At 36.2% G+C, this 14097-nt stretch overlaps 1 protein-coding gene across 5 annotated transcripts in view; it reads right to left on the reverse strand.

Moving 5' to 3' along the window:
- Window positions 1-2857: 2857 nt before the first annotated feature.
- LOC107663769 (uncharacterized) overlaps window positions 2858-14097 on the reverse strand; it is a 27818-nt gene continuing 16578 nt past the window's right edge. Inside the window, exons 2-10 of one of the 5 annotated variants that reach the window (XM_016454080.1) lie at window positions 11858-11870; window positions 11024-11339; window positions 9447-9767; window positions 7263-9027; window positions 7058-7114; window positions 5049-5262; window positions 4772-4905; window positions 4179-4250; window positions 2858-4085 (exon numbers count right to left, since the gene is read on the reverse strand). In XM_016454080.1, coding sequence (XP_016309566.1) covers window positions 3815-4085; window positions 4179-4250; window positions 4772-4905; window positions 5049-5262; window positions 7058-7114; window positions 7263-9027; window positions 9447-9767; window positions 11024-11327 — 3138 coding nt within the window. In that variant the 5' untranslated portion in view covers window positions 11328-11339; window positions 11858-11870 and the 3' untranslated portion in view covers window positions 2858-3814. The other 4 variants (XM_016454079.1, XM_016454076.1, XM_016454081.1 and 1 more) reach the window with 4 other exon arrangements.

Here is a 14097-nt window from a genome sequence, read left to right on the forward strand (position 1 = left end):
TGAACTGGATCATCGAAGGTCAGAAGCAAAGACATTGGTTAATAGAATGGGAATAAATACATAAAGCATATTTGAGTTGTTTAACATTTAATTATTGCAGGTTTGCGTCATATTCTGAGTTGCATTATTTTTATTCATTTTGAGGAATACTGAATCTGTGTTTGTTTTTTTTTGTTTTTGGTGAGTGAGATTAATTAATGCATATTCATATTTATTTTAGAACTACAGGAACATCTTCTGATTTCTGTCACCATGGGGACAGGAGAGCCCTCAATCAATAAATTGGGGAAAAAAGTAACTTGCGTTACTTGTTTGAAAAAGTAACTCAGATATTCTCTTGTAAATTTAAAAGTAATGCGTTACTTTACTAGTTACTTGAAAAAAGTAATCTGATTCTGTAACTCGCGTTACTTGTAATGCGTTACCCCCAACACTGGCTGGTTGACATTAGAAAATGAATAAATAGTTTCAGTGTTAAATTATTAGCTTGTCTTAAGCCTACCATCTTAAATGATACGAATCCCTCATGACTTTCACTACTTTACTAGTTACTTGAAAACAAGTAATCTGATTACGTAACTTGTGTTACTTGTAATGCGTTACCCCCAACACTGTTGAAGATTGCTGGTAATCAAACAGTTGGTGGTTGCCATTGACTTCCATATATTTTTTCTTTCCTACTATGGAAGTCAATGGCATGAGTAAATTATGACAGAATTTTCATTTTTGGGTGAACTATCCCTTTAAATCAATTAGAAAATAAACAAATATCACATTTAAAACAAACTAAAAAAGGAAATAAATAGTAAAAGTGTAAATATTTAGTTGGTACCATTCGTGCTGGGTAGATTACTTACAAGTCCATTACTGATTCCAAATTACATGACAAAAATTGTAGTTAGTAACGTAATCCACTACATTACACATTTTTGGTAATATAATCAGACTACTTTTAGATTACTTTTGACCTAATTCATTTATCACATTGATTTAAATATATTCCATTTACTGTTATGAACAATATGAAGTGCATTAAACATTACATTATGTCAAGGTTTCCCAAACTGGGGTTCGAGAAGGAACTGCAGGGGATTTGAGAATTTAATGAAAGGCTAATAATTAGTTAAATCATAAAAATGCAAAATTAAATCATTTTAAAATAACAACAATCAAAATAAAACACTTATTAATGAAATATATTATTTGTTTACATGTCATGTGACCGAAGTAATCAGTAGTTGGCACAATGTTCAAATGTTCAGATGTTCAAATGTTCAGTTCAAATGTTCAGGCACAATGCTCAAATGTTCTGTAAATCCAGTGGTCAAATGTAGTGTGTGGCCTCTCAGTTTTCTGAGTAGTGACTGGTCTTTGTGTGAATTCCCACAAAACTAGAAGAGTTTCTGAATGTATGTAAGCAGTAGGCTATTTAGAAAGGAAAATTTAAAAGATTTAGGAGAGAATTAGTGAGAATCAATCAATTATGAATAATTTATCGCTATTGTGTGAATAATGTAATCAATAAAAAAGTAACTAGTTTGATTACAAGTATTTAAAAATGTATTATAATCTAATTACAAGTACATAATTTTTTGGATTCTGATTACATAATCCAGATTACTAGGCAAGTACTACCATATTAAATGTCCAAAAACCATGGTATGGTCACATTGCCATGTACAAAAATAAATTAAACAAAACAAACAAGAAAAAAAGGTATTGCTGTTTTAGTTTTTGTTGTTTGCTTTACAGTTTCAGAAACATCAACATGACAAAGAAAGATTATAAAGAAAATGTATTTAAATGTATGTTAAAATAATTTTTTTTCTTTATTTTATTGCTTTTTTTTTTCATTTTTGTTGACTTTATTTTTATTTATTTAATATTAATATTCTAATTTTTAGTATTCATCTGTTAAAAAAAGATAAATTATTGTGATTTGAGTAAACCATCCAAGCATGACACTGACTCGTAGTTAACATTATTTTTATTCATAAAATATATATATATATATATATATATATATATATATATATATATAGAGTGGGTACGGAAAGTATTTAGACCCCCTTAAATTTTTCACTACTTAGTGTTGATCTGTTGGTGAGCTCAAAGAGAAGCACAACAGCAGCAGTTTCTGTAACACTGTAAAAAAAAAAAGATCTAACAACTGGTTCCACCAACAGAGCTGAGTAAACACACATCAGCCTTTTTTACATTTGGGCCTGCGAGTACAATTCTAACAGTTCAAAGTGATTGAAAGAGACAATACATGTCTATAGGTTGCATTGTAAGCACATTTCGATCACATACTGGCACAGAGATGCTCGCCGGGCAAAGGCTCAGATTATTTGGGGGTCAAGTGCAGATAACAGACTTTCAAAGCTATAGGTAATAGATCCAAGGTTAATTACAATTGATTGTAAAAGCTTTGCATTAAAAAAAGACAATTCACCACATCAAGACAAAAAAAGTTACCTTAGTTTCATCATCAAGATATGAGAACTTTGTGGCAGTATATCGCACAATGGAATGATAAAATTAAAACTAAAAATATGTCAAATCTGGCCAGCTCATCACTTAATTAGCTGCATATAACACCCAGTAAATGTCAGATCAGAAATGTGGAAGGTGGATCTCACCAAACGCTTCACTAATGTCAACCAGATATTAAGCCAGCAAAAAAGAACCATAGATTCACGGCAAACATGTATTCCATATCTCAGAATGTTCTCTTAGCTATATAAACCAAAAAACCTTAGAGGACAGTTTTCTTAAAACTGAATTTCTGTCATTAATTCCTCACCCTCATGTCATTCCAATCCTGCAAGACTTACTTGCTCCTGTGGAGCACAAAAGAAGATATTTTGAAGTATGTTGCAACTGTTTTTGTCCAAATAACAACACTGGGTTCCATTACCTTTCATTATATGGACATTTTTATATTTTTGCATTCTGAAGAAGAAAGTCATACAGGTTTGGATTGACATGAAGGATGAATAAATGATTCATGATTCATTGATTTTCAAAACAATGTCAAACAGCTGAAGAAGTTCAATTTAACAGTCTAGCAGCTAAAGGTGAGAAGGTTGAGGGAAAGCCCATTTAAAAACTGGCTAATTCATAACGGCCCTGCAAGAACAACAAATGCAGAAACACAAAGTAAAGAATTATTTCTATGGTGAAATGCATTAAGAATTTTAGAACATCTCACAAGAATATAGTGATCAAACACGGCACTGTACCTTAAAATATTTAAAAGAAAGTAAAAACTTAAACTAGTTTTTCGTATTCTTGTTTTTTGCAGCAAATCCCTCAGCATTTTCATTTAGAAAGCACTTTCAGATGTCATTAGTAGTCAAGAATGAACATCTCCTTGTTTTTAAGAGACCTTGAAGGGCTTAAACCACACAATCAATCATTATTTCTCTCTTTTTTTGCCAGAAAATGACAGTTAGGAGCGTGTTGGTAAGCAACATGTTGCAAATGCAAGAGAAACACAACACAACTAGGTTGCAGCAGTCACATTGTGAGGATACAGAAAGTGCTCAAGTGAAGGTTTACTATAATGTGCTTATATTACACACACACACACACACACACGCTCATTGCTCAAATGTCTTTTGGGTCAGTCCACTTCACACACTCTAAGTCTCAACTGTAAATGCTACAAGAAAGTGTTCTTTTCCCTCTATTGCTAAACGCTCTTTGAACAACGATGGCTGAACAAGCTCAAATTCTTTCCTTGTTCAGGCAAAAAGATTAAAACCAAAATTTTTGGTAACCGAGAATAAAGATTTGTGAAAAACTGAGTTTAAACCTCCAGGCCTTGGCGAGAGAAGTAGTCTTCCAGCTCTGTGAGCTTCTCGATTAGCAATACATCAAGGTCAACGTCGTCCTGTCTACCCCTACGAGCCCGTCCTCGTGGTCCTTTCACACGCAGTGGACCCAGGTTAGTTTTAGCCTTGCGCTTGCGAGGCAGTGTGAAATCTGGGAAGTCTAGAACTCGCTTTCGTTTCTGATGACCAATACATACCAAAGAGCCATTCTTCTCTTTTGGTTCTTCGAATATCGTCTCCAGGCTTCTGCATAAGTGAAAATCAGAATCAGAAAATGACTTCCAGAATAACACAAAGAGTAAAAAAATTAATTGATTGATAAAAATAGCAAAAACAAACCTGTTAGGGGTTGGAGACTTGTAATTCTTGTTGGTATAAATCTCCTCCAAACTGAATTCCTTTTTCTTCAGCCTTGTGGGACACAAAATAGAATGTTTTAAAGGTGAACGAATATTTATGATATGTTTTAACCAATGTTGTAAGTATCACAGCAATTTTCAAGCACTTTTAATTTAGCCATTAAAGGAACACTCTACTATTTTTGAAAATAGGCTCATTTCCCAACTCCCCTAGAGTTAAACAGTTGAGTTTTACCGTTTTCGAATCCATTTATGCTAAGCTACAGCTAAAAGTGCTACCACCAGACCCAGAGATTGGCTGAATGGATTCGAAAATGGTAAAACTCAGCTGTTTAACTCTAGAGGAGTTGGAAAATGAGCCTATTTTCAAAAATAGTGTTCCTTTAAGATTCCTAAAGAGCAGTTTTGCATTTGCGTCTTTTGTTGAAATGATGGTTCCTCTGAATAATAAAAAAAAATATATAGAAAAATATACATTAATCACAAGAATTCTAGCAAATAGTCTAATATTTACATATCAGCCAGTTCTAATCAGATTCCACATCAACATTTACTGTAAAGACTAAAGCAGACCTCTTTGGTTTGGGGAGTCCCATTGGAGTAAGGTTGTTATCTGGTTTGGGAACTGTCTTACGAATACGAATTTGGGAGACTTTTTTGGAACGTTGACCTCCTTGAGCTTCAGCATTAGTGTCGTAGAGTTCCACCTACAAGAAAGATGAATGTCCAGCCTTGAGGAAACTGGAATGTGAAATCTTTTATGTCTGAAAATCCAAATACTTTCACCAGCTTTCATTCTTCCTTCTTTCACTGTTTGTTCAAATGCTACAAGAGATGATATATATAATACCTGGTTCATTTCTGTTGACGCCGCCCGACTGTGTAAACCAGGGTATTTGACATTTGCACTGGCAATAGCAAAACTAGGCACAGATTCAGTGGCGGATTCATCCAATCGCACAGACTTGGGGCTGATGCTGTGCCGAGAAGAGTGATCCAGACTCCTTTCTGGTGTGAAACTAATTTTTGACAGATGACACACTGATGAAGATGAGGTGGCTTTCCTACACACAGTGAAAGAAGCAAGCATTTTAGAGAATACCAGGTGATTGCTAATATAACATCAGTCAACATCTACATGATTAAATAATCAGCTTAGAAGTGCAGATATCTGTGGTTTGTAAAATTGGATTGGCTTCAAATCTGACAACAATCATGACAGAATGTTTTAAAAGACATCGATTTTATTTTATTAAGCACTCTCAGAAATAAAGGTACAACAGCTGTCACTGGGGCAGTACCTTTTCAAAAGGTACACTTTTGTAACTATTAGGTTCTAATATGTACACTTTAAGTACCAATATGTACCTTTAAGATACCAAAATGGACCCTTTAGGTTCAAATAAGTACCTTTTGAAAAGGTACCACCCCAGTGACAGCTGCTGTACCTTTATTTCTGAGAGTGAGAAGATCACTTTAAGGTGAAGTGAGTAATTTCTGCACCACTAGCAGCACGAAACTGAATGGAAAAACTAGATTTTGTTTACATTTTACAATGCAATGCTGCAATACGAATAACGTCTTTTCCATATTAATAAAGTTTTTGATGTAACCAGCCATGTTAGCGATACACAACGAGCGACAGGGGATTCTAATTTTGGAACAGTTTCTATCATGAGTGACACCTCTGGTATTAACTGTGTTTTGTGCAGAAATTTGGTTTTAAATATCATTTTGCATGACTTTAACAGCCATAATTAAAGAGACTATGGATAATTTACCTCAGACCTTGAAAAGGAAATAATAAAGGAAAATAATAAAGGAAACATCTATTTCCTTGGAAGTGTGAGACAGCAGTGCGGTTGCAGAGAGAGAGCCCACCCACATGCTCTTCAGATTGACTGTGATTTGTGATTGATTTGCATATCTCGTAGATATGTCGCAACTGGTGTGTACAGACAATAATAATAATAAATAATAATTCATTACATTTATATAGTGCTTTTCTAAGCACTCAAAGCGCTCTACATTGTCAGGGTGTATCTCCTCATCCACCACCAGTCTGCAGCATCCACTTGGATGATGCGACGGCAGCCATAGTGCACCAGAACGCCCACCACACTCCAGCTTTATTGGTGGAGAGGATGAAGACAGAGTGATGAAGCCAATCAGTAGATATGGGGATTGTTAGGAGGCCATGATGGTCAGAGGCCAATGGGTGATTTTTAATGACCACCGAGAGTCAGGACCTCGGTTTAACGTCTCATCCGAAAGACAAATTGTCACTAGAAATCTTAAAGAATTTGGTTAGGACACAGTGTTCTGGGTTCCTGCCAGGGTGTTGCTATGGAGTTGCTAGGGTGTTGTGGGTGGTTTCTTATTGGCCCACCCCAAAAGAATCCACCCTCAGATCTCTATGATATCTCTGTCTGTAGATTTAGATTGGTCACTTCTTCTACAAGCTTTATTTTTTAATACCTGAAAATCGCACATTCAGTCGCTTAGAAAAGTAACAGCACACACCAAGCTTGTCATTCATGTATGTAGCAAAATGCACTGAAGTTTGACGTCTGTAAGTGTAGCTGAATTAATAATAGTGATGTTTGCATTCCAAACATGCAGTTTCAAGGAAAAAAAGATCGAAACATAGTAAAGACGCCTGGCCACTGTCGGACTTCCATAGGTTTGGAATGATTTTCAGCAATTCGGTTTTGTGTTGCTAGTTGCGCTAAAATGATGCACTTCACCTACAAACTGAACCATAACTGGTTAGCAGACCAGTTATTTTTTAGACTGATACATTTTTTTTTCAATGAATAGATTGGCTAAATTGCGAAAGATGCAGGGGGATATGCCCACCGTGCTGACGCTCTTTTCCTGCTGGGTGTAGCTTCTTGACTGGATCGGCGTATATAGCTATCAATGAAAAGATCAAAATGGGTTGAATTGTAAATGCAAGTAGCATGCAGGTAAAAACTAGCATTCACCACTGATTAAGTAAATCAAATTTCCTTGCGATCAAAACATGCAAAACAAAGTTTTAACTTCAACAGCTTTAACTCACTGGTGATCGTTGTCTACGCCTGGTGGAGCTGTAAAGTCAACCAGAGGTCGAAAAGGATGAAACTTGCACCTTCCCAAAATCTGACTCACAACCGTATGGATACCAGGACGTGTCAACTGCATAAGAGGAAAGCTGATCCGCCTGTGTCGAAACCACAGTCTGAAGGAAGCTGGAGAAGATAAAGCCAGAACGGTACTAACACCTGCCCCAGAGAAGCTCCCTTTGCTTAAAGTAGACAAAGGTGGAGTGGTGGGCCAAAAAAGTTGAGATAAGCTAGGACAACACGCAGAGTCTTTATCCAGGTTGATAGGTAAAGCATCTGAAGGACAAGCTTGTGTACCAGTAAATCGAGAAGAGACAGGAAGTATCAAGTCCTCGAGAATCGGCTGCCAATGTTTGGATATCCCTCCTGCCTGCTCAAAGTTGGAGAAACCCTTTCTTTGTCCTTCTTTAAGAGTGGGAAATCCAGGAAAGTGAGGTTTCTTTCCACCACATTGTTTGAGTTTGGATCCAGTTCTGCTGCAACCACTCCATCGGTCCAAGTCGCTTGAAGAACAGCTTCTGGACACCAAGCGATAGGCAGTATCCGAGAGCTGATTCAACAGTTTGTTAGTATCACTGTCTAAAAATGATTCGGAAGACCCATTTCTTGGGGCCGAGAGATGGGAAGTGGAGTGTGCTTGATGAAATGTCATTGATTTTTGGTCACCTACACCTTTTACTAATTGGTTTGATAAAGCAAGTTCACAGTATGGCAGGATTGATGACCCTTGAAAAGGGAGTTTTATTGGGCTATCCTTTATGGTGTATGATACATTTGAGTACTGACAATCAACGCTTTGTCCCTTATTACCTATCTTTGTGCTCTCGTCAGAATCTCCAGCAGTTGACCCTGTCAGTCCATCTATATACCTTGACGCTGGGATGTGATCCAAGACTGAAGTACTATTGTTTAGTGAAGTAATAGTAGAGTGGAAAAAACCATTTGTTTTGATCTTGTCCAAGATCGCGTCTTCATTCTTATTAGAAGTCTGAACTGAACAACCCTTGGGTTTATCAGGGTTGGGTTGCGCTCCTAGTGGCTTAGTGGAGAAAGGAAAGGTCATTAGACTAAAGGACTGCTGCTGGCTTTTTTCACACTCGTCTTTAGAGGAATCTGTCAATGCCACTGGTTTCCAAGAGAGCTTCATTGCTTTTGAAAATGAACAAAGATGATCTGTATTTGTGTTTGACTTTAAGTCACTAGGAGCTGAAGATCTGAGAAACTGAATGGAAGGCACCCAAGGTTTTTCAGGAACAGGTAAACACTGATTATTCAAGGTACCTTCTCCTTCCTGAACAGATTTATTATTCCCCACACTATCAGAGGACAGTACTTCTTGATTACAAGGAAGTCCCCAGCGGTCATTGTCATCTGAGCTGCTGAGCACAGAATCGACCAATAAGTTTAAAGCAACTCTGTCCTTCTCAATTTCCAGTTCCATCTCCAGGTCTTCAAAATCTGAAACGGGTGAGTAGTTACCCTGCAAACAATTGTCAGTTTGTCCCGAAGGGCACGTTTTTAAAATTCCACATGATGAACTGGAGCTGCTACAATCTCTACTTGGATCCTGACAGCTCAGGTCCTCAGGCTTTTGAGGGGGACTTTGGCTGGACTGGGAAGGTGTTGACATTGCCCAAGAACACACAGGGTCCTTCTTTGATTCGGGAGAGGAGATATTTGAGATGATTTCTTTGTAGTCTTTCGGCATGTCTGCATCCACTCCTGCAAGAACAAAATAATAAGTCAAATCAAAATTTAATCTATGCTTAGATTTAAGGTCACCCCCATTCTAGTGTACTCCTAAAAGTTTACTAAATAATCTTTTAGCAAACACCTGGATGAATTTCTCTTACAGAAAAACGGACCAAATATAGAACAAGAATGTCCTCTCTTCCAAATACCACCCGTCCATGACAAGCAATAGGAGGAAATCATGGTTTGTGGCTTTAACATAAATTACATGATATTAGTTATTAAAAAAGTTATCTTTTTTTCCCACTGCAAATTCATATCAACACAGGAAAGAAAACTCTGCTCATCACAGCATTTGGGTTGGGATCTTTCAGATTATATGAAATTAGCTTCAAGTTACATAATAATTAAATTAACCGACTGTTTATAATGCTAACTTGAACATTTACCATAACTGCAAGCTGATGAAACACTTGGAGTATTTGGACAGCTAAAGGACAAGTCTCTTCCCAGCTGGCCAACTTTACTGTGCAGCTGAGCTAAACTGTGGGTATGTGCACTGCTTTGTGAACACAGTTGGTCCATCCTCCTCTCCACTGCCTCAAGACGCTGAGTAAGAGATCCGAAGGTATCAGTTAGCAGACGCTTCATCTCAGTTTGATGGGACACAAGAAATCTTCCCAGAGTTCCAAGTTGCTCTCCTGATGGTCCAGCTGGAGGAGAAGAATTGAAGGTGGCAGATGTCCATCGTGGATCCCTAAACTTGGCCTCTGCAAAGGAGATGTTGATTAAAAGCTGCGCTTTGTAACATCTTGACTCGATACCAAAAGACTGTTTTGATTCCATTTGGAACCAATTATTTTACAATATACATCTGCAATGTTCCTTTTGGTAAAACGTGCACACACTTCTGAAGCTACTCCTGTGCAGACCAAAAAAAAAAAAAAAACACAGAGGACAAATTCATCAATCGTAGAGATTTCATAAAATAAAGCTAAATGAATGGGCAGCAAACTATGGGAGACCTGAAAGACCCTTCTGCGTTATTTTATTTTATATTGTATTTTTATTTATATACATACATGTATATTATGTTATATTCTGTATTTTATTATTGTATTATTATTTTGCAATGTTCGTTTTCTATTCATCTAAGCAATGTCTAACAAAAACATTTTGTCATCTATTTAACTATTCAATAACAATCATCATGGCGTACTGCCTAAATATTTGCTATATTTCACCATTCAAATGTTTGGGGTCAGGTTAGATTTTTTTTTCTTTAAATGAAACTAATACTTTTATTCATTCAATTGATCAAAGGTGACAGTAAACACATTTACAAAAGATTTCCATTTCAAATAAATATTGTTCTTTTTAACTTTCTATTCATTTATTTGAAATTTTTATTCAAATAATCCTGAAGAAAAAAAGTACCACAGTGTCCACAGAAGTATTAAGCAGCACAACTATTAGCAACATTCGAAAAAATAATAATAAATGTTTCTTTGGCACCAAATTAGCATATTAGAATGATTTCTGAAGGATCAAGTGACAGTGGAGACTGAAGTAATGGCTGCTGAAAATTCAGCTTTGCTCACACTGAAATAAAATACACTTTAAAATTCATGAAAATAGACTTATAATATTTTTAAATATTACGGTTTTTACTGTTTTTTTTTTATCAAATAAATACAGCATTTTGAGCATAAAAGACGTCTTTCTAAAACATTAAAAATTCTTATTGACCTAAAAAGTTTGAACGGTAGTGTAGGTATATATTTATCATTCTAATGTTTTTAATTTGTGTATAAAATAAAACACACACTAAGAGGTGGTTTATGATAATGTGATACATAGCATAATAAGGAAATTAACTGTTGCACATTTTAATTTTTATAGAATTGAAAAACAAAATATGAACATAGGAGTTTCTTCTCAGGTAGCAAGGGGAAATATGATTTGCTTTTGTAAAAACAAACTTGGGGTGAACATTGCAGATTTGATTGCATACATTCAGCATTACCTTGCTGAGTACACATGTGCATGCGAGTCGAACGAGGACCGACTCCAAAGTTACTACTTTTTGGATCAAATGTCATCTGTCTCAGAGCTCCTTCATTCTCCAAATGAACTTCCTTCACGCCTTTCCCAAAGTCTGAGGATCGTGTTGTGTCACCAGATTCAATCTCCTCCCTGCTGGTTTCTCTGCATCCTACAGGCAGCTGCTCCTGATACAGCAAAGACTGAGCAGCACGATGGCATGGACCAGCCGCAGACGCAGGCACCTGCTCTGTCCCTTTCTGCTCAGCCGGAGGATTGGACAACATCTTTTAAAGGGACTGATGGGACAGAATACATCAGAAGTCATAACATGAATTAAATGTGTTAAGATTAATATTACTCTAGTGTCTATTCTTTGGTCTTACCATACAAGACCGGTATTGTATATATTGTACCATGGTATTTACAAAATGTAAGGTCTCAGATAGTAATACCATGGCACTGAATTAGTATATTTATTAGTATATTAGTATGACAGTCCAATACAAGAAATGGTAATATTGTATTGTATTGTAATTACTTTGTAACATGGTACTGAAAAATTCTATTCATATACCATGGTATTTACATACAATTCCAAGAAACGTACAATAATACCATGGTACACTGTCCAAAATTGTACTTAACTGTTTACACGTCCTCATACATGTCCCATTATACACATAAATCGTGATGTATTAAAACACCAGCTGGTGTTTTGTAAGAAATAATAGCATAAATGAAACTGAGCAGGTTTCGTCGGAAATATCATCATACGTTTCGCATGTAATTCATTAAAGAACTTATTCATAATTACTTCACGACTGTTTCTTATGCATACTGATGTCAATGAACAGGCTCCTCATGCATGTCAGGGTTTCGAAGGCCCCCGAAACGAACACAATTAAATCAAGAGCAAGTCAGACATGTTTCATAAAGCAGTACCTATATCGCGTTCACGTTTACAACTGTCAGTCCTCGCTAAAAAAATAATAATAACCCCTCTCCGGCGGCGAGAGTGTGCTGTTATATGATCACGAATACTCGCCGTGCCATCCTCATGATGCACAGGTCGGATGTGATTTCTTTAAGCCAGTAAAAGTCATTTCCGGCGACCCTTCAGAACCATATTTAGACTGCTGGACAGATTTCCAGAGCAAACTGACTGCACACTAACCCCGCGTATTATTACGGCAGCTACGTAATTAACTATATCATGAAATTAACACACGCAGTGCTAACAAAATTCGCAAACGTCGGAATATTTGCTACTGACTTGCAGTGACGACTTCCGTCATGCGCGTTGCCATTGAGTACTGCAGGAGCTCAGGACTGTTTTAATGGAAACACTTCGATTTTTATTTGAAAAACATATTTTATTACGCCGAATCTACAGTGTACCATTTTGACTGACAGTCACAGTGGTAAATTAGTCAGAATAATTACTAAAATATTTGCTGTAAAAAATAATAAAGTCACAGTTAAATTCCCGAAAGAGGTTTAATTTAAAAATAACAGAGAATGAAAATCACCGCAGGTTGTTTGCGATATTTTTATGTTAATCATTTATAGATTTTAAATAGATTATTATAGGGCCATCCCCGTTAGTTAACGCAGAATGATGATGGGCTAATTATGAAACGTTAAATTTAGCATGCTATGTCATTCTTTATTACTAGTAGACTGTGTGACAAGAGTGAGTGAAGAGTACGGCTTTTTGCAGTCAAAAAGTAACCATTTTCCTCACAGGTTGTTCTTATACTTTTACAAAATCAGTGTTCTGTTATTATGACCAGCAGAGGGCAAACATTCCTATTTAATTTGATTTCAAATGCCTTTCAAAGCACATTCTTCTTCTATTGTTTACAACATAGATTACAAATAGTTATACCCTAACTGACCATAAGAAATAACAGAGGCAAACCATGAAAATATAATTTTCTTCTAGATTTTAGAACTACAATCTGTGCAGGTCTATATACCATCTGAGTGAGTGAAATAGTGTTCTTTTCTTAGACACTGCAATAAAACCCTAAATATTACGTTATAGCCTTACTGAAGGGCATGTTCATATTCTATAGAGAACAAATATAATCAATGATGTAATGTGTACAAAGAAATTGGAATGTCATTCATAAGCATGGTCCAATACGCTGCTGTTGGTAGACACCATGATGGTGCGTTTGAGACAATTTGGATCTCAAGACAATCAAAATAACCACTGGGACGTCGCTGGAAGTCGGAACTGACTGATAAACCCCGTCATAATGTCATGTCTAAGATGGCAACGGCTTACTGAAACTGTATTAGTGAGTCACAGACTTATTTTGATTTCATTTGACCATGACGTATGACTGACTAGAATTCTTTGAGGTTGAAAGAAAAGAATTTTAGAGAACTTTGCCTGAAACAAGACATAACTACTGTACAACCTCTTCCAGACAAAGTGGGCAAGCTGTAGTCAGAATAAACCACAAAGTAGACCAGACTTTAGCTGGAAAACCTGGCTACGCAAGTCTACGGTAAACCAGGCAGACTCTAGCCTACTACTAATGGAATAACTGTCAATTAATAAACCAACTGGCTGTAAATGTATAATGAATGTTAAAAATAAATTTAGATTTGTTTGATATTTTAAGCTCCTTATGTAGCCGAATCTGCGCTGGTTTGAAGGGGCCGCCTCCAGTGTTGCCAAACCCCTCCCTCAGAAAATCTCTAGAACCACCCTCAAAAGTCTCCATTTTTCACAAAAAGTCGCCAAATATGAAAACAAAGTAAATACAGGTACATTTGGTAAAGGTAAAGGAAAGTAAATATATATATATATATATATATACTGTATACTTTACAAATGATGACAGTATAAAAAATATAACAAAAGATTAAGTATAACAAAAAATTCTGAAGTGAAATTAGGAAATGCTTGTGATCTGCAAGCACATCAAACATGATGGAAATGATGGAAAGACACAAAAGACACATAATGTTGGGAATTTGTTTTATGTGTCACCAAAGTGCATCCCTGTCCTGCTCAAATACAACAGATAAGAGATATTA

Source organism: Sinocyclocheilus anshuiensis, unplaced genomic scaffold, assembly GCF_001515605.1.
Source record: "Sinocyclocheilus anshuiensis isolate Anshui unplaced genomic scaffold, SAMN03320099.WGS_v1.1 scaffold123, whole genome shotgun sequence".
Lineage (NCBI taxonomy): Eukaryota > Metazoa > Chordata > Actinopteri > Cypriniformes > Cyprinidae > Sinocyclocheilus > Sinocyclocheilus anshuiensis.